This window comes from Vitis vinifera, chromosome 3 (assembly GCF_030704535.1).
Source record: "Vitis vinifera cultivar Pinot Noir 40024 chromosome 3, ASM3070453v1".
In the NCBI taxonomy this organism is placed as follows: domain Eukaryota; kingdom Viridiplantae; phylum Streptophyta; class Magnoliopsida; order Vitales; family Vitaceae; genus Vitis; species Vitis vinifera.
Window position 1 is genome coordinate 1916077 of NC_081807.1, and position 19425 is coordinate 1935501.

At 37.7% G+C, this 19425-nt stretch overlaps 1 protein-coding gene across 1 annotated transcript; it reads left to right on the plus strand.

The window, feature by feature from the left end:
* Window positions 1-11465: 11465 nt before the first annotated feature.
* LOC100243574 (V-type proton ATPase subunit B 2) lies at window positions 11466-18866 on the plus strand. Its single transcript, XM_002280255.4, has 15 exons — window positions 11466-11486; window positions 12792-12856; window positions 13761-13816; window positions 13921-14019; window positions 14440-14499; window positions 15030-15141; window positions 15248-15456; window positions 15992-16120; window positions 16240-16377; window positions 16802-16952; window positions 17039-17121; window positions 17793-17840; window positions 17940-17993; window positions 18069-18152; window positions 18248-18866. The coding sequence occupies exons 2-15, from the start codon at window positions 12799-12801 to the stop codon at window positions 18431-18433; spliced, it is 1467 nt and encodes a 488-aa protein (XP_002280291.1). The 5' UTR covers window positions 11466-11486; window positions 12792-12798; the 3' UTR covers window positions 18434-18866.
* Window positions 18867-19425: the final 559 nt, after the last annotated feature.

Here is a 19425-nt window from a genome sequence, read left to right on the forward strand (position 1 = left end):
AGTAGGGTGGATTGGGGAAGTGGTGAATGGGAGTCCCTTTCAAAGGAGATTGGTTGTTTTCTTAGAAAGCCTGTTCTCTGAACATGTGAGCAACTTGCCTAAAATCCCCGGAAAATCTTGTTCATTTTCCTGGAAAATGTTGTGTCATTTTCAGCAATGGCATTGGAACACAAAATCTCATGTAAGTTAATTTTTTTAGTCAGTGATTTTTAGGTTTTGCTCAGTTTCGTTGTCATCTTGCAACCAATTTTCAGTAGCATGTTTCAAATACTTCCCATTTCCGGTGGGCTTGTGTTTGCAACTCTTGGCATAAACTCACTTTCCGGTCACTAATACCAATATTGAAGTACAATCATGCATGACGAAAGAATTGAACATTTCATCATATGGATTTATACGTGTATATAATGGCTTGGACTGAGCAACCCCTTTTTAGCTATACAAATTGGAAAATGAGTACGCTTAGAAACTAGATCTACAATTGCCATGAACCATTTCTCAACTGCTGTAACTAGATTGAAAGGAAATCGGGAAATCCATGGCACATCTACCATTACATGTTACCTTAGTTGGTGTGTAGAAAATGCTAAAATTTAATTTGGAAAGTGATAAAATTTAATTTCTATTGATAGAGTTGTTAGATTTAAATTTCTCTGGTTTGTTATAACCTTTAATGAACAAATTGTTTTATGCGCAAAATGGTTGAGTGAGCATTTTTCAGTTTAACAAAGCTAATAATAATAATCATAGAGGTCCTAGTTCGCATTGCGACAAATATAGTACTACACATTGATAGTCATAACACATTTGCAGCACCTATGTTAACCTAAATATTACAATGTGCATAACACATGCTACAAAGAAGCCAACAAAGAAAGAGATTACATATGGATATGAAATAATTTGGAAGGAATGCTGAGCATCAACTAGAAGTTCAAACTTTGGTTTGGCACATGTTGGACTTTCATCACTTCTCTTCCATCTTGGTGCATAGAACACCCAAGTTCGGACAGTTTCCTCTCTAGAAGTATATGATTTGTAAACACCTCCCTTATAAAGGAGGACATTCTTTTGACATTGAGCCCATGAATCGTACACTCCATGTCTACGACCGACAAACACTACATAGTATGCTTGATTGTTCGTCATCTAATGACATAATTGCTGTTGATTATTTTTTATAATGAAACAAGTAATTAATATTGAAAAATATAGTACATAACGTATATAATTAAAATATGTGTACAACATTCTAGGATAATAACAATCATAATAGAATTTTTTTTTTTAAATATAACAAGTTATGATTGGGAAAAGAAAACATGACAAACACCACATAGTATGTTTGATTGTTCGTCATCTAATGACATAATTGCTGTTGGTTAATTTTTTATAATGAAACAAGTAATTAATATTGAAAAATATAGTACAGAATGTATATAATTAAAATATGTGTACAACATTCTAGGATAATAACAATCATAATAGAATAATTTTTTTTAAATATAACAAGTTATGATCGGGAAAAGAAAACATGACAAACACTACATAGTATGTTTGATTGTTCGTCATCTGATGACATAATTGCTGTTGGTTAATTTTTGATAATGAAACAAGTAATTAATATTGAAAAATATAGTACGGAACATATATAATTCACATATGTGTACAACATTCTAGGATAATAACAGTCATAATAGAATACAAACTTTTAAATATAACAAGTTATGATCGGGAAGAAAGGCCCTTAGGCTTGGGAGAGGTAGGATTCAACTTTATTTAAGGTAGTACCTAAGGGCTCTTAAGGTAGTACCTAAGGTACAGTCCCAAAAAACCAAAGGTGGACCACTTGAGGACACAAGAGAACCACATAATGGCATGGTCTAAGGGTCACAAAGGAAGGCTCGAGGCTTGGGAGAGGTAGGCTTCAACTTTAGCTAAGGTAGTACCTAAGGTCCTTTAAGGTAGTACCTAAGGGCTCTTAAGGTAGCACCCAAGGTACAGTCCCAAAAAACCAAAGGTGGACCACTTGAGGACACAAGAGAACCACATAATGACATGGTCTAAGGGTCACAAAGGAAGGCCCGAGGCTGGGGAGAGGTAGGCTTCAACTTTAGCTAAGGTAGTACCTTAGGTCCCTTAAGGTAGTACCTAATGGTTATTAAGATAGTATCTAAGGGCTCTTAAGGTAGTACCCAATGTACAGTCCCAAAAAACCAAAGGTGGACCACATAAGGACATAAGAGAACCACATAATGGCATGGTCTAAGGGTCACAAAGGAAGACCCGAGGATTGGGAGAGGTAGGCTTCAACTTTAGCTAAGATAGTACCTAAGGTCCCTTAAGGTAGTACCTAAGGGATTTTAAGGTAGTACCGAAGGTACAATCCCAAAAAACCATTGGTGGATCGTTTGAAGACACAAGAGAACCACATACTGACATGGTCTAAGGGTCATAAAGGAAGACCCGAGGCTTGGGAAAGATAGACTTCAACTTTAGCTAAGGTAGTACCTAAGGGCTCTTAAGGTAGTACCTAAGGTACAGTCCCAAAAAACCAAAAGTGGACCACTTGAGGACACAAGAGAACCACATATTGGCATGGTCTAAGGGTCACAAAGGAAGGCTTGAGGCTTGGGAGAGGTAGGCTTCAATTTTAGCTAAGCTAGTACCTAAGGTCCTTTAAGGGAGTATGCAAGGCCTATTAAGGTAGTACCTAAGGGCTCTTAAGGTAGTACCTAAGGTACAATCCCAAAAAACCAAAGGTAGACCACTTGAGGACACAAGAGAACCACATAATGGTCTAAGGGTCACAAAGGAAGACCCAAGGCTTGGGAGAAGTAAGCTTCAACTTTAGCTAAGGTAGTACCTAATGTCACGGACTTAGTCGTTCACTAAGCTCGTGCGGCACTTAGACAAGCCAAGATGCTTGATCTTACTAAGTCAACCTTACTCCCAATACTTAGCTCGCTCGGCTAAGACACTCGCGACTCAAAAGCTTAAGAAGCTTGGTGGGCAACTCCTTAAAGAATGGAAGCTCTTTATTAATTCAAGGAAACCTTTACAAGTGCTTGGAAGCTCACTTGCTTGGTTAGGAAGTGATTTTGGGTGGTGTCTTGGCCAAATGAGGCCCTCACCTATTTATAGGCACCAAGGGAATTCTCTAGAACCTTGGAGGGTTCCTTACAAATCAAGAATATTCTAGAACATCCTACCCTATTCTATGTACAACCCTATGTACAAGAATATACAAGAGATTCCTAGAAGTCTCTAGAAAGCCTTGGACTCCTCCCATGCCTTCCACCATAGTGTAGAGATGTGTGGACATCTCTAGGCATTTCTAGAACCTTCCACACTTTTCCCACCAATGGCTTAGTGTAGATGGCTCTAGGAGTCTCCAGAAGCTTCCCTCCTCCTATATAAGCCCATGGGGAGGGTCATTTGAGGCATCCTGTGACACTCTCCCCCACCGATGCTGTCGACGTCCTCGTCATTGCCTCATTCTGAAACTTCTCGATGTGTTTCCAGAATTTTCTCAAGGCATCCGCATGCTCCCAGCTTACCTGCCTCTTAGGTAGTCCTTTCCATCGGACTAGATACTCTATCACAGGAGGGACCCCTTGTCTCTTGGTGACCCTTTCAGCCAGGATATTCTTCACCTCATTCTCCCGTGAGGCTTTAGATGGATGCAGACCCGTGCGCTTTGGATGCTTAGAGTGCTGCTTCCTTTTACCCATTGAGTTCACCTTTCCCTTGGTGACCTCGTCCATGTGTGTGCGGGCTACCTCAGCTCGCTCCCCTTTTTCCTCCTTTACTTGCACCCCTGCTAGTAAGGAGGTCTCAGGCGTACTAGGCTTCGGGTTGAATTGGAGGACACCTAATAGCTGCATTGAGCCCATATGTGCTTCGTCCTCTTGCTCCCTCTCCTCGATCATGGCACTGAGCGCCTTCCTCTTTGGACAATCCCATGCCTAATGTGGACCGTCACATAGGAAGCATTTGATTTTAGGCGTAAACTTCTTCCTTTCCGCCTTATCTCTTCCTTCTCAGACGTTGGACGTCTTGCCTGATCCCTTTTTAGGAGCATTGTGGTCCCTTGGAACCTCGTCTCCCCCACCCATGGCGTGGCTAGCCTCCAAAGACTCAATCTTAGAGGAGTCTCCCCTCCTATAATCCGTTAAAGACTCTGCTACTGCCATAGCGGTGGCTAAGTCTTGAACGCCTCGACGCCTTAATTCCTGCTCGGCCCACCCTTGCAGGTTATCCATGAAGTTGAATAGCGACTCCTCCTCAGTCATGTTAGGAATCTCAAGCATGAGCGAAGAGAATTCCTTGACATAGTCGCGTATTGAGCCTGTGTGCTTAAGACGCCGCATGTTTTTCCTAGCCAGGTAAGCCACATCCTCGGGGTAGAACTGCCTTTTGATATCCCTCTTGAAATCCTCCCACGTCTCTATGGTGCAAATGCCTTTCTCCATATCGGAAAACCTTCGACGCCACCATAGAGTAGCCGTGTCAGTAAGGTAGAGAGTTGCAGTTCTTACCTTAGCCGCCTCATCCGTCAATGCGATAGCCTCAAAGTATCGCTCCATATGCCATAAGAAGTTATCCAACTCCTTGGCATCTCGATTGCCACTAAACCTATGTGGCTTCGGCACCTCCACCCTAGATGCCTCCTGTGTGGCCATGACCCGTGCCGACACAGTAGCCTTGTAGATGGCCAACTCCTACCTAACCTCTTGGTCTCGGGACTCCATTCGAGTGGCCAAGGTCTCTATCCTTGACTCCATGCTAGCAAGCATGCTCAAGACCTTTCCTTGGAAGGACATAAACTTCTCGTGCGACACTGGTTGAACATGTGAGACTAGCACCCTCTCACGAAGGTCTTGGATCTGCTCCCCTAGATCCTCTAAGCCCTTCTCCATGCCTTGCTCGATCAAGTCCAACCCCTCCCTGGTGTCCGCCATGGCTAGCTCCACCTTGGCTAGCCTTGCCTCCATGTTGGCTAAGGCGTCACGAGACTTATCCTTCCTACCCCTGCCCCGTGCAGTAGGCTCGGTCTCCCTTCCACGGGTTTGCTCACTAGTCTCCTCCACGTTAGAGCCCGACATGCTTCCTTTGCTATGCCCACCTCGTAACCGCGCTCTGATACCACTTGTCATGGACTTAGTCGTTCACTAAGCTCGTGCGGCACTTAGACAAGCCAAGATGCTTGATCTTGCTAAGTCAGCCTTACTCCCAATACTTAGCTCGCTCGGCTAAGACACTCGCGACTCAAAAGCTTAAGAAGCTTGGTAGGCAACTCCTTAAAGAATGGAAGCTCTTTATTAATTCAAGGAAACCTTTACAAGTGCTTGGAAGCTCACTTGTTTGGTTAGGAAGTGATTTTGGGTGGTGTCTTGGCCAAATGAGGCCCTCACCTATTTATAGGCACCAAGGGAATTCTCTAGAACCTTGGAGGGTTCCTTACAAATCAAGAATATTCTAGAACATCCTACCCTATTCTATGTACAACCCTATGTACAAGAATATACAAGAGATTCCTAGAAGTCTCTAGAAAGCCTTGGACTCCTCCCATGCCTTCCACCATAGTGTAGAGATGTGTGGACATCTCTAGGCATTTCTAGAACCTTCCACACTTTTCCCACCAATGGCTTAGTGTAGATGGCTTTAGGAGTCTCCAGAAGCTTCCCTCCTCCTATATAAGCCCATGGGGAGGGTCATTTGAAGCATCCTGTGACACTAAGGTCCCTTAAGGTAGTACCTAAGGTCTCTTAAGGTAGTACCTAAGGGCTATTAAGGTAGTACCTAAGGGCTCTTAAGGTAGTACCTAAGGTACAATACCAAAAAACCAAAAGTGGACCACTTGAGGATACAAGAGAACCACATAATGGCATGGTCTAAGGGTCACAAAGGAAGGCCTGAGGCTTGGGAGAGGTAGGCTTCAACTTTAACTAAGGTAGTACCTAAGGCCCCTTAAGGTAGTACCTAAGGTCCCTTAAGGTAGTACTTAAGGGCTATTAAGGTAGTATCTAAGGACTCTTAAGGTAGTACCCAAGTTACAGTTCCAAAAAACCAAAAGTAGACCGCCTGAGAACACAAGAAAACCACATATTGGCATGGTTTAAGGGTCACAAAGGAAGACCTAAGGCTTGGGAGAGGTAGGCTTCAACTTTAGATAAGGTAGTACCTAAGGGCTCTTAAGGTAGTACCTAAGGTACAGTCCCAAAAAACCAAAGTTGGACCACTTGAGGACACAAGAGAACCACATAATGACACGGTCTAAGGGTCACAAAGGAAGGCTAGAGGCTTGGGAGAGGTAGGCTTCAACATTAGCTAAGGTAGTACCTAAGGGCTATTAAGGTAGTACCTAAGGGCTCTTAAGGTAGTACCTAAGGGCTCTTAAGGTAGTACCTAAGGTACAATCCTAAAAAACCATTGGTGGATCACTTGAGGACACAAGAGAACCACATAATGGCATGGTCTAAGGGTCACAAAGGAAGACCCGATGATTGGGAGAGATAGGCTTCAACTTTAGCTAAGGTAGTACCTAAGGTCCCTTAAGATAGTACCTAAGGGCCATTAAGGTAGTACCTAAGGGCTCTTAAGGTAGTACCTAAGGTACAGTCCCAAAAAACCATTGGTGGATCACTTGAGGACACAAGAGAACCACATATTGGCATGGTCTAAGGGTCACAAAGGAAGACCCGAGGCTTGGGAGAGGTAGGCTTCAACTTTAGCTAAGGTAGTACCTAAGGTCCCTTAAGGTAGTACTTAAAGGCTATTAAGGTAGTACTTAAAGGCTCTTAAAGTAGTACCTAAAGTACAGTCCCAAAAAACCAAAGGTGGATCACTTGAGGACACAAGAGAACCACATAATGGCATGGTCTAAGGGTCACAAAGGAAGGCCCGAGGCTTGGGAGAGGTAGGCTTCAACTTTAGCTAAGGTATTACCTAAGGTCCCTTAAGGTAGTACCTAAGGGCTTTTAAGGTAGTACTTAAGGTACAATCCCAAAAACCCATTGGTGGACCACTTGAGCACACAAGAGAACCACTTGAGCACAAAATTGATCGAAGATTCATGCTACATTGGAGTAGTTGTTAGGTTATTTATGAATGTTAGATTATCTAGCTTGATAGACGTTGGTTTTAGTCATAATCAATGGTTTTTATTTTCTTTCTGTTTATTTCCACTATGATTGGTAATCGAACCTGGTTCGGTATGGTCTGCTCTTACTTTCTATATGGTTAAGTAACATACAATCTTCTTCTGTAATGGTCTTTACTAGAACAATAGGTTAACTCATTCAGAAGTGGGGTTAGGCTTTTGAGCATTCCTCCCTTATCATTGTGTTTGATCTGTTTGTGTGCAGCTTCATGTTATTTGCTTGTTATATTTGTTTCTTGGTATGCTTAACTTGGAAGAATGTTTTTGCATTCATCCTTCACTGCTTTTGTGTTAATGAGTTATGTGTGCTTATACTTTTTTTCTTTGTTTCCCAGGCTGGTGATGCTTTAATATGATCTTATCACATCCTTTGATGCCAAGATCAATCTTCTCAAGCTAGCGTCATTTCATGATTTCTCAGAAGTATGCATATAAAGAATCTGTGGTGGTTTTTTTTTAAGTGGTGATTGAAAAACTCAAAGCTATTAGAGAGATTGTGTATCGAGTAGCCAATTCTATATATCAAGATGCAAAAGAGGACAACAAAGAGTGAAAGGACCTTTTGGAAATGGGGAAGACTACTCTTCATACCATGACTGATATCGATCTGTCAATATATGCTTGCTACCATTGTTTTTATTCCAATGCCGTAAATATCATCAGGAATTTGAAGTCCTATAGAAGTGGTGGCTTACACTTTAGTGAAGTTCTTCTAAAAGAATGTTTAAACTGGTTTGTTACTACCTGTTTTGAAAGTGTGTAGATTAGAGCTAAGGACATGCATACTTTAGTTGGTTCTACCTTGATAGTTCCTGGTAGTCCCTGAATTATGCCATATCTTTTCAAGCTATACTACGTTTTTGTTCAATATATTTTTGATTTCCTTGCTAACAGCAACTACTCATTTCTAGATATCTCATTGTCCCTTGAAGAAATTACTTAACCTTTAGTGATAAAAATAGAAACCACTGTCTCAACTGAAGAGGATGAAATAAGGATACTTTACTGACTGGAACCCTCTGTTTTGATATATTGACAGTTAAACTTGAGTTTTGATTTGTATTCTTTCTATGGAATCATATTTATGTTGTTATCATTCTTCGGGGTTTAGCATTTGATTTGTCTCGTCCTTCATTGCTTGGGAATGATAACATCTGCAACTTTGGTGAACTGCTTGCACATGCAATTGTGAACCCATAAATTCCTACTCTTCCTATTCAAATTATATTTTCCTTTGTCATTATATTGCTGATTGTGATGATTTTCTTCTCTTGCTCCTGGATTCTCCTGGTTTGTCAGGGGGAAACAAATTCTAGATGGCACTACTGATGAAGGAAAAATTAGATGGATCACAATAGAGCTCAATATATGGACTGAAGAAGTTTAGGTTCTGTGCTTCAATGAACAGAAAAGTCTTGGCTGTAGGCAATTGAGTTCTTTCTCCTTTTGTTGTGAGAAAAGAATAAAGGGCCAAGCCCATGTGCAAAAGACAAGCCAACTACAGAAGTATTCACCATGCTCCAAGAAGAACAAGTTAAAGGCACAATATCAGCAAATGCCCCTCCACCTCCTCAAAAGTTCTCCTAATATTGCAGAGGATGAAATAAGAGCCACTTCCTTATTCTGGGTTTCTATACTCCACCCTAGAAGTTCTAGGCATTGGTGACCTGAAGAGGGAAAAAATAATAAAAATCAAAAGCCACTTTTGGCAGAAAGGTTTGACTCCACAGCCTTTTGGCTGGAAAATGACCTACACTTTGATCTAATGATGAGAGCTTTTGATGAAGTCCATTTCTGATTTGGCACTCGCACCACACTTTCACCCAAACTTCTATTTTTTCTTTGATAAGTAACCCAGGGTTCTCTATCTATCAAAATTTCAGAAAGTTGTGGCCTCTTCTATCTATCAAGGTTCTTTGATAAGTCCATTTAAATTATGTTTCCAAAAATTCAAAATTTTATGGTTTTGTCTTTAACTAATTGTAAAGAATAAGCCAAATGAGGCATTCAGATGTAGCCTGAGAAGAGATACGTTGTCTTCAACTATTTACTAGAAATCATTAGGCATGTCTGTTGCTTCTGTGCTGATATTGGATGATCACCTTAAATGGCCTCTGCTCTCTGTTCATCATAACTTTTCTTTTCCACACATGCTATTCCATTTTTATTTCTAAAAACAAAAACGAAAGAAAATCCCTAATATGTTCCTATACAATTTGCAGTTCACACAAAGCAAAAGCCACTCTCCTGTACGAAACCACAAATTGCAACACAATTAATAAAAGAAAAAAGAAACAAATACAAAACCCCCACAAGAATGCAGTCAATATGCATGATAAGAGTAAGAAGATGTAGAACACTTCGAAAATAATTCATACCCACTAAAGAAAAACATGATTCACGAAGACCCACATACTTCATGCCCATGAAAATAAATGAAAGGTTAGTAACAGTGTCAGCCGGGTTCAGGTATTTTTTGTGATCGGCTTTCAGATTTCATAACTTTCCGATTCACATTTGAGTTTTTATTAAATTACGTGTTACCTATGGAAATGGAGTTTGGCATTTTTTAGGTTCCTGATGTGGATGCTGAACTGGACCAAGAGAAGGCATTTTCGGTATAAAATGTAGGAAAATGATAAAATTTGTTCAAACATATCTTGGGTTATACAAACTTGGGTTTCGAAAACAATATTATTGGTAAATGGGCCTCCCGAAACACAACTTTCTAATTTTGTGAAACACATTCATGACATATCCTATAACTTATGAAATGGTAGGAAAAGCTGTCCTACTCCAACTTATACCCAACTCAATTAATCATACATGCATGCAGGCTTCATCGTTTTTGCTAAATAAATATAATAATTGATTGTTTCAATTATTAAAGTGCTTAAAAGTTTAAAAGGTATCGTAGGTATAATTATTTTGAAAAATATATTTTCAAAAATAGTTTTTAAATTAAATATGTTTTCCTCCTCATATATTTTTAAAAATAAAAGCAAAAAATCTCATTTCTCTATTGCCACCCATTAAAAAAATATATTATTAACTATTTTTTATTCCTTAAAAAAATAGAAAAATATGTTTAATAACTAAAAAACCAAAGAAATAATTTTAATTTTTTTTTTATATAAAAATAGAAAAGTTATGGCCTTGTTTGGTTAGGTTTTTTAAAATTTGTTTTTAAAAACTATTTTTTATTATTTAATTTAAAAATATTTTTTTAAAATAAGTTTTAGAAAATATGATCAGTGCATGTTTTGCTTTTGTTTTTTAAAAATGGGTAAAAACAATTTATATTTTTTCTATAAAATTTGTTTTTTATTTCCCTTTGTTTTTAAAAATTGATTTTAGAGAATAATGAGCAAATAATGTTAGAAATTTTAAAAAATAATTTTTTATTTTAAAAAACCGAAAAATTGTTTTTAAATCACACAAGTAAACAAACTATAATATTTATTTATTTTTAAAAAAAAATTATATTAAAAATAATTATATAAATATAAAGAATAATTAAAATTGAATTAATACAAATAAGAGTTATTTTTGAGTTGAGTATAACTCAAGATTTCAAGTATAATTTATTTAAACTTGGATCAACAATAAACCCGTTTACCTTTTACATTTTTTTTAGAATTAATTGATTAAAAATGATGAAAACATCCCAAATTTATAAAATTAACCTTCCCCATTTTTTAACTTGAAGAGTAATCCTTTTTGACATAAATACCCTTTAATACTTTTAGTATTTATTGTGTGTTTTAAAATAAAGAGTTACTTTTATAAGAAAAAGATGAGGGTATTTTTGTTAAAATGAATATTTTTTAGATTAAAAAAAATGTGAAGGGTTAGTTTCCAAAGTAGGGAAGATTTGTTATCCCTTTTTTTTTTTTAATCATTTTTGTGGTAATTTTGAAAGAAAGTTCAAATATTCCGTAATTAAGAATGGGCTTAAAAAGGGGGAAACTGGAAAGCCAATAAACAGTAAACACAAAAAGAGGTACCTGGCATGTGGGCCCCTTCCAGCTAAGCATAATCATACGTGTCTATATTCCACCAATCCAACGGCTCCCAAATCAGCAACACCTCCTCGATCCGGCGGCCACAGTTTCAAACGTAACCTGTGGAGCACCGTAGGCGATCGTCACTGTGCGACTCTGAGAACTTCATATCTCTGGTCTTTTCCCAATTACTATCATTAATTAATTAAAAAAAAATCAACATTTATTTTATTCCATCGGATCTCACTCTCTCATCATCTTCTGCGCCATCTCTAGCGTCTTTGCTCTGCTCTGCTTTGTCTTGCTCTGTCTCAGAGGTGCGTTTCGATTCAGATCCATTCTCTTTATTATTATTTTTTTATTTTCTTTAATTTGATTTCTTAATGTTGTTTCAATAACTGTTTTCAAGAATCGATCGAACCAAATCGAGGCATAATTCGCATTCGATCGTTTGGTTAGTTGGAAAATGGAGGAAAGGGAGAGGGAATGTTTGGATGTTGGTCGTGTTTTGGTTTTTTGTTTTTTTATATGTGAATATGCATGTACTCGGCTTGAGCGAGTCTGTCTTAGAGTGAGTTAGAGAGGAGTTTTTCAGCGGCCAAACGGTTTGTTTTGATGCGTTTAATTGGTGTTGGTTGCTTTGCCCTGGCTGTTTTGGATGGAGAGGAAGGTCGGGGTTTGCGGATTTGGAAATGATTTGACTGGCGTATACTGGACGCATGCGAATATAACTTCAGTTTTAACATTTCGTGATGATTTGAATCCGTTGAAGTGTTAATGTCTACTAGGTTTTGCTGATAGACAAAATGGGTTGTTTGGATGTTGATCGATTTAAGTGAGCCCGATGATTGTGTTAGAGTGAGTGGGAGAGAGCTTTCTTTTGTTCGGAGGGTTATCTCAGCATCTAAACAGTGTGTTTTGATGTGATTTAGAGGTTTTGGTTAGTTTACTTAGCTGTTTGGATGGGGAAGGATGCATTGGGCTTTCAAATTCAGAAATGTTTTGATTGGTGTATATTGGATCGGATTATGTAGTACTCATTCAAATCTAGCCTAAAACTTTAGCTTCCTTTTTCTTTTTGGGTATTGATTTGAATCTGTTTAAGTGGGATGTTGATCGACTTAAGCAAGCATGATAATTGTGTTAAGAGTGACTTGGAGGGAGCTTTTCCTTTTTCTCTCTCCCTCTGAGTTTTCTCAGCAGCCAAATTGTGCATTTTGATGTGATTACTTGGCCTTGATTACATTGCCCTAACTCTTTGGATTGGAAAGTAAGTTTCAGGTTTTGAAATTGAAAATGATTTGATTGATGTTGATGTGTTGGACTGGAGTATGTAGTACTCATGCAGATCTAATTTCTGATTTAGCCTTTTCATTTTTGGTGATGATTTGAATCTGTTAAAGTTTTTTGTGAGCTAGGTTTTGCTGATACTGATTTTCTCTTTCATTCTTTTGGATTTTGGTGAATGGAAGAATCAGGGACAAAATTTTGAACTAATGCTTCTTCATTATTGATTATTTCCAACCAACCTGCACTTTTGATGATGAGAATTTTGCTGTCATTGTAATATATAGTATTTGTGTCATTGATTGGCAATTTTGTTTGAACTTGTGTACTTTCAGGTTCAATATGGGTGTGGAACAAAACAATCATGATGCAGAGGAGGGAACTCTGTTGGTTGGCATGGGTAAGCTGTATAGTCTGTAAAATATACTCCCTCAAACACTAGCACACACATTCAACTTTATAAAGCATGAGGGCCAACTCTTGGGATTGATGGACTTGAAATGCTGCTCAAGCATGCTTGATCCTCACCCAAACCCCTAGAGATTCAATTTTAGGAATGGCATAAATTGAGTTAGAATGATGGCTAAGATCAATGAGCATGAGATGATTATAGCTCCAAATTTTTTTGTTGCCTTGTTTCAATAACCTGTAAAGTGGAAAAGATGGGAAATATTCACAAACAGAATTAGGATGGCTTGCTAAAGTTGAGAATTGGAGTGTCTTCTCAAGCTATTGCCAGCCCTTTTTCTTTCTCTCATCATTTTTGAGATCTGAACAGTATGTTAAATTTCCATAAAGAAAAATTTAGCTCAGTGCAAATGTTGGCCACCCTGAAATGGCATATATTCCTGTAACATAGGTGTGATGTTCTGAAGATTTTGAGGATTATTAACTTATTTACAAACATATGGAAGATAAAAAAAAAAAAAAATAGAATGAGCTCAAAGCCCTAGTAGTACCATTAGATTTTGAGATAATCACTATGTTCAAATATGTATTAATAAAAATAAAGGCAGGACTGGTTAAGAGATGTGGGGTAGTGTGGATTGAAGATACCAAATAAGTGGGATGAAGGCTTTTTGATATATGCTTGGTATCCTATGCTGCTATTATCACTTATTATCTTGTCCAAATGCTCAAAAAGTTGTTGAGAATCTTTTCTTTCTCATATAGGTAGAAATTAGTTGCCTAATAAATAAATTATTAGGTAGAAGTCATTGCAGTATGAAAAAGGCTTTGTTAAACATGGTTGGGGCTCTATATAATATTGACTAGAATCTTCCTCCTTTATGTGCACATCACAGAGTACAGAACTGTCTCTGGAGTCGCTGGGCCATTGGTTATCCTTGAGAAAGTCAAGGTATTCCTCACTTATTTAGTATTTTTATTTATTCCTTTCTGATTCATATGATTTCCATCTGTTCAGAATCTATTGATCAATGATTTTCTTTCTAATTGCACCAGGGACCCAAATATCAAGAGATTGTCAATATTCGTTTGGGAGATGGAACAACTCGACGTGGTCAAGTCCTAGAAGTTGATGGTGAGAAAGCAGTTGTGCAGGTGATTACTGTTTGGTATTCTCCATTATGTGCTCATTTTTTTGAAGTTCATGATTATACATTCTTAAATGGTTTCATATTTTTAAACACCTATCACATTTAGTAAATGATAGTGGATATATATGCTTTTTATTTGAAGGTTTAAATGCTCAAAATTTTTTGTGATATGACCTCCATTACTTATGGACAAAGTATCTTAAGAAATCATCTGTTGGCCTTATGACATATTCATGTTGTAGCGGAGTATACTTAGTTCTTTACTCCTCATGATGTGGCATACAAAGCATTGCATAGAAACCTCCAGCAATCAGATAACACATTGTGTTTTGGCTTAGTCCTTCTTGTCATATTGTTATATAGGATTTTTTTATTTTTTGTTTTTCAATTAAATACTTTACTCAGCTTATGTTGTTTTGGCCAGGTTTTTGAAGGAACTTCTGGAATTGACAACAAATACACAACTGTTCAATTTACAGGGGAGGTATAAAATCTTTTTCTTGCATCTGTCCCTTATCATTCAAGCAGAATATCAGGAACTTTTGCAGAACTGCCTAGCATAGGTTTCTGCCTAGCATGCACATCCTGTAAGCATGGTTTGGTAGATTGAGTTGGGCCATCCAACTGCAATCACCAGATGGCATACTTATAGATGTGAAAGAAACTGCTTCTACTGCTTCTACTGCTTACCAACCAGTCCTCCTTTTCTGTATCTGGTCCACCTTGCCTGTCTGTTTTTATGCCAATAAAATCCCTGTCCTTTCTGTTATATTCATTTATTTTTACTCTTGTAGATAATATTGTTTTCTGTTTTTATTTACTGAAAAGTCTCTGATAGGCTTTGATTGGGTTGAAACTGTATTGAACATGAAACATGAAGAATCCATTTTCTGACATACAGCTTCATAGTGAAAGTCAAGCCTTTCTGTGATTGCTATCTCTAGTATCAGTTTGAGATCAACTTCTTTCTTTCTGTAGATATTTCATTGTGTCCCTTTCTTACCCTTTATACAGGTTTTGAAAACTCCTGTCTCATTGGATATGCTTGGGCGTATCTTTAATGGTTCAGGGAAACCCATTGATAATGGGCCTCCTATATTGCCAGAGGCTTACTTGGATATTTCTGGTGAGTTTTTTAGGAGGTGGTATTATTTAACCATTAAAACTCACCTCTGAACTTTAGAGTTTACAACAGTGGCAGATCCTGTACTCTTTTTCTTTCCTTTTTTCAGGGAGTTCCATCAATCCTAGTGAGAGAACATATCCTGAAGAGATGATCCAGACAGGGATTTCTACAATTGATGTCATGAATTCTATTGCCAGAGGACAGAAGATCCCTCTTTTTTCTGCTGCTGGTCTTCCTCATAATGAAATAGCTGCTCAGATATGTCGGCAGGCTGGTCTTGTAAAGAGGTTGGAGAAGTCTGGAAGTCTCCTTGAGGTATGGTAGACTCGCTGCACAGAAATTTGGCATTTAATAAAATTGAATTGCAAAAGATGTTGATTAGTAGAATAACTAGGGCAAAGAACCATTGTTTTATGAAAGGCTTGTAATGGTTCTTAATATTGAAATCTACTCTTTTGATTATTTCCAGAATGTGTTCCCCTATTATACTTTTAGAAACTTATTATCATGGAATATGAAATACATGCCATCCTCTTGGTCATTGGAAAATTAATAAGAAACAAAACTTTCATTTAAAAAAAAATATATATATATATATATACATCACTATGTGTTATTGAAATTAACTGAAATGGCTAAAATAGTTGAAATGGCCCATAAATGCCTTTAATTTTTACTGGTTTAAGTAAAGCGCTATCATGTCAATTGTTCATAATTCATGATTTTTTATTTTTTTATTTTTTGGTGTTAGATGTTAAATGACCATTTATTTCCTTTTTATTTTATTTTCTTTCTTTTTATCAATTTTGAACTTGCTATGAGATATCATTTTTCTACTTTTAACTTGCAGGATGTGGAAGAGGACAACTTTGCCATTGTTTTTGCAGCTATGGGAGTAAACATGGAGACTGCACAGTTTTTTAAACGTGATTTCGAGGAAAATGGATCAATGGAGAGAGTGACTCTATTCCTTAACCTGGTATTTATATTAAATTAATATAGTGGTATTTATTATTGTTTGTGGTGTAAATTCTAAATTTTAAACCAGGCTTCAGAATAGTTGGCTTTGAATAGTTTCTGATATGCTCAAGTGGACAGGCCAACGACCCCACCATTGAACGCATCATCACTCCTCGAATTGCTCTCACCACTGCTGAATATTTAGCATATGAATGTGGCAAACATGTTCTTGTCATACTAACAGATATGAGTTCTTATGCAGATGCTCTTCGTGAGGTAACGATTTTTTCTGCTTTTGTCAATGAATGGTTTGTGATTGTCTTTCCTTATAAAAACCAAGATAACTTAAAGACTAATTGCCTTTCAAAAATTACACTTTAATAAAAAAATTTAATAATTTTTTTGATAGGCTAACAAAAAGATTTAAAAGCGCCAATTGAAATATGGGGCTGCAACCCTACGTACACAGGAGATATACAAGAGGAGCCACATAGACAAAAAGGAGTGGCACAGACTCTAAGAAGAAACAAAAAACCACTATCCACAATTTAGATCATCAATAAAGTCTAACAAGTACTTGACTGAAATACTTGAGAAAAACTTCTAATTTTGTTCTTGAGTATTTTTAATCAAGTACCCCATTGAATTCTTCAAACTCATCACTGATGCTTGTGATGCAAACTACTTATTGCAACTGCAGGTATCTGCTGCCCGAGAAGAAGTTCCCGGGAGGCGTGGGTATCCTGGGTATATGTATACTGATCTGGCGACGATTTATGAACGTGCTGGACGTATTGAAGGACGGAAGGGTTCCATTACACAAATCCCAATTTTAACTATGCCCAATGATGGTAATGTCAAGCATCATCCATATTGATCTAGTGGTGAGAATTTCTCATTATAGTGGCACTACACTCACTGAACCTGATTTTCACAGATATAACACATCCCACTCCCGATCTCACGGGTTATATCACTGAGGGCCAGATTTACATTGACAGACAGCTCCACAATCGACAGGTAAGGTTATAAATCAACCTCAAGTTTCCTAGTTCATATAATTGATAGTGATCTGGTACAATGATTGTAAATGTGGCTCCAAAGTCGACTGGTTCTGGTGTGAATCGTGTGATACATAATAAACCCCAAGGATCGGTCTGTCAAAAGAGTTGGTCTATCTGGCTTCACATCCATACTCCCATAATAGAGTAGGATTATGTAGTAAAGCAGTTGAAGAGGCAGTGTTATAAGAGAAAGAAAGGTGGCTTATTAACCAAATGAAAATTAGAATTCTATACAATGAAGATTATGTAGTAAAGCAGTTGAAGAGGCAGTGTTATAAGAGAAAGAAAGGTGGCTTATTAACCAAATGAAAATTAGAATTCTATACAATGAATTTGGTTCTGATCCAGTTGCATCAATAGTATTTCTAGCTTCTGCATCTACGGGTAATTTGGTGGCTGAGAAATGGTATGGTTTTAGAATTTGTCTTGATAAGTTGACTCTAAATAAATCACTTTTGGGTCTACAACAGGTTGATCAAGCTTAACCCCTTCTTAAGTTTGTTGTTCAGATGCATACAGGAAAAAAAAAAAAACTTGGTTCTTGAAAATATACAATTATATCCTTTTGTCATATGGAGCCTATGGATTGTTGAGGCTAAGCAATGTTTTCTTGTTTGAATTGAACAGATATACCCACCAATCAATGTCCTCCCATCACTGTCTCGTTTAATGAAGGTAACCTTGCTTATTGCATAAGCCCTAAGCTCGGAGATTTTTTAAATGGAAGTTCTGACAAGGGGCTTACATCATGTAAAATGTTGGTAATTCCTGCAGAGTGCCATTGGTGAGGGGATGACCCGTAGGGATCATGCCGATGTATCCAATCAGGTAGTATTTGATGTTCGGGCTGCGTTCACCTTCTCTTTGAGCACGTCCCAACTAATGCGATTCTTCTTCTTTCAGCTCTATGCAAATTATGCAATTGGGAAGGATGTTCAAGCAATGAAAGCTGTGGTTGGAGAAGAAGCACTTTCTTCTGAGGATCTGGTACATCTCACTCTTATAAATTATCATTTCATCTGAAATGAATCCCTATTGTAAGAAAACAACTAACAGGTTGTCCGACCCTTCACTGGAAACAGCTATATCTGGAATTCCTAGACAAATTCGAGAGAAAATTTGTGGCTCAGGGAGCCTATGACACCCGCAACATCTTCCAGTCCCTTGATCTGGCATGGACGCTGCTTCGGATTTTCCCCCGTGAGCTTCTCCACCGTATACCAGCAAAGACCCTCGACCAGTACTACAGTAGAGAAGCCTCAAACTAGTGGAGGGAGAACGAAGCTCGCAACACGCTTGTGTCTCCGGCTTAATCAGCATTGGCAATGAGGTTCTTAAATTTGTTTTTACCGCCTTCCTTGCTTTTGATTGGTTGCATACCTCTCTCCTCTTTATACTCCGACTCTACCCGGCATGAATAATAAAGAAAAGGGTTGTGTTCTTTCGAGTCTCGGTACCCCACCAAATAACACCAATATTTTATTTTTTTCCTAATGAGGACGTGGATTTAGATATTGTAATTTCTGTGTATTTTAAAATTCATTGTTATTAGTGTGTTTTTACACAGATTGAAGTTTCAGGATGAAGCAGGGCTTGTAGGAAAGCGATGATGTTTGTCTTATTCTCCTATTTAAGCATGTAATCTCATCTCTTTGGATTTTGCTTATTATTGGGAAACAGAGGCTGTTCCATGTTTCGATAGCTTGCTTCTGTACGAGGTTTTTGGGTTTTCTTCTTCCATGACCTTTGGTTTCGGATTTGAATCCAAAAGATTGCTGAAACAAAACCAAGCACCTGTTTCTATTTTTGAGAATAGAAATTCATTTTCCACCTTAAAAACCATGTTGCACAAGTTTTATGTTGAAAATATTTTTTTTTAAAGAATTTCTTATTAAAATAAGAGAGTAATTTTTTGGAAGAAATTGAAGATGTGTTATAAAAATACGATGATTTTTCAGAAGAAATTAAGAAGTCTTGGTGTTTTTTTGTGGTGTTACGAAACACGGAGAATAAATTGAAAATTGCATTGTTTTAAATAAAATTCTATTCCTAAAATCAAATGAAAAAATTTCTAAGAACTGTTTTATAAAATCCCTCCCTCTTTTGGGTGTTCATGCATTGCAAATATGCTTTTGAGCCGACAATCTATCATCGGTACAACAACGTATGCTCCAAATGTTGTAGAGACGACGATGGCTTTCCACATTGTCAGGTAAACACCGCCCCAGTGGGCCACGGCATCCCATTGGGTTGCCTTAGC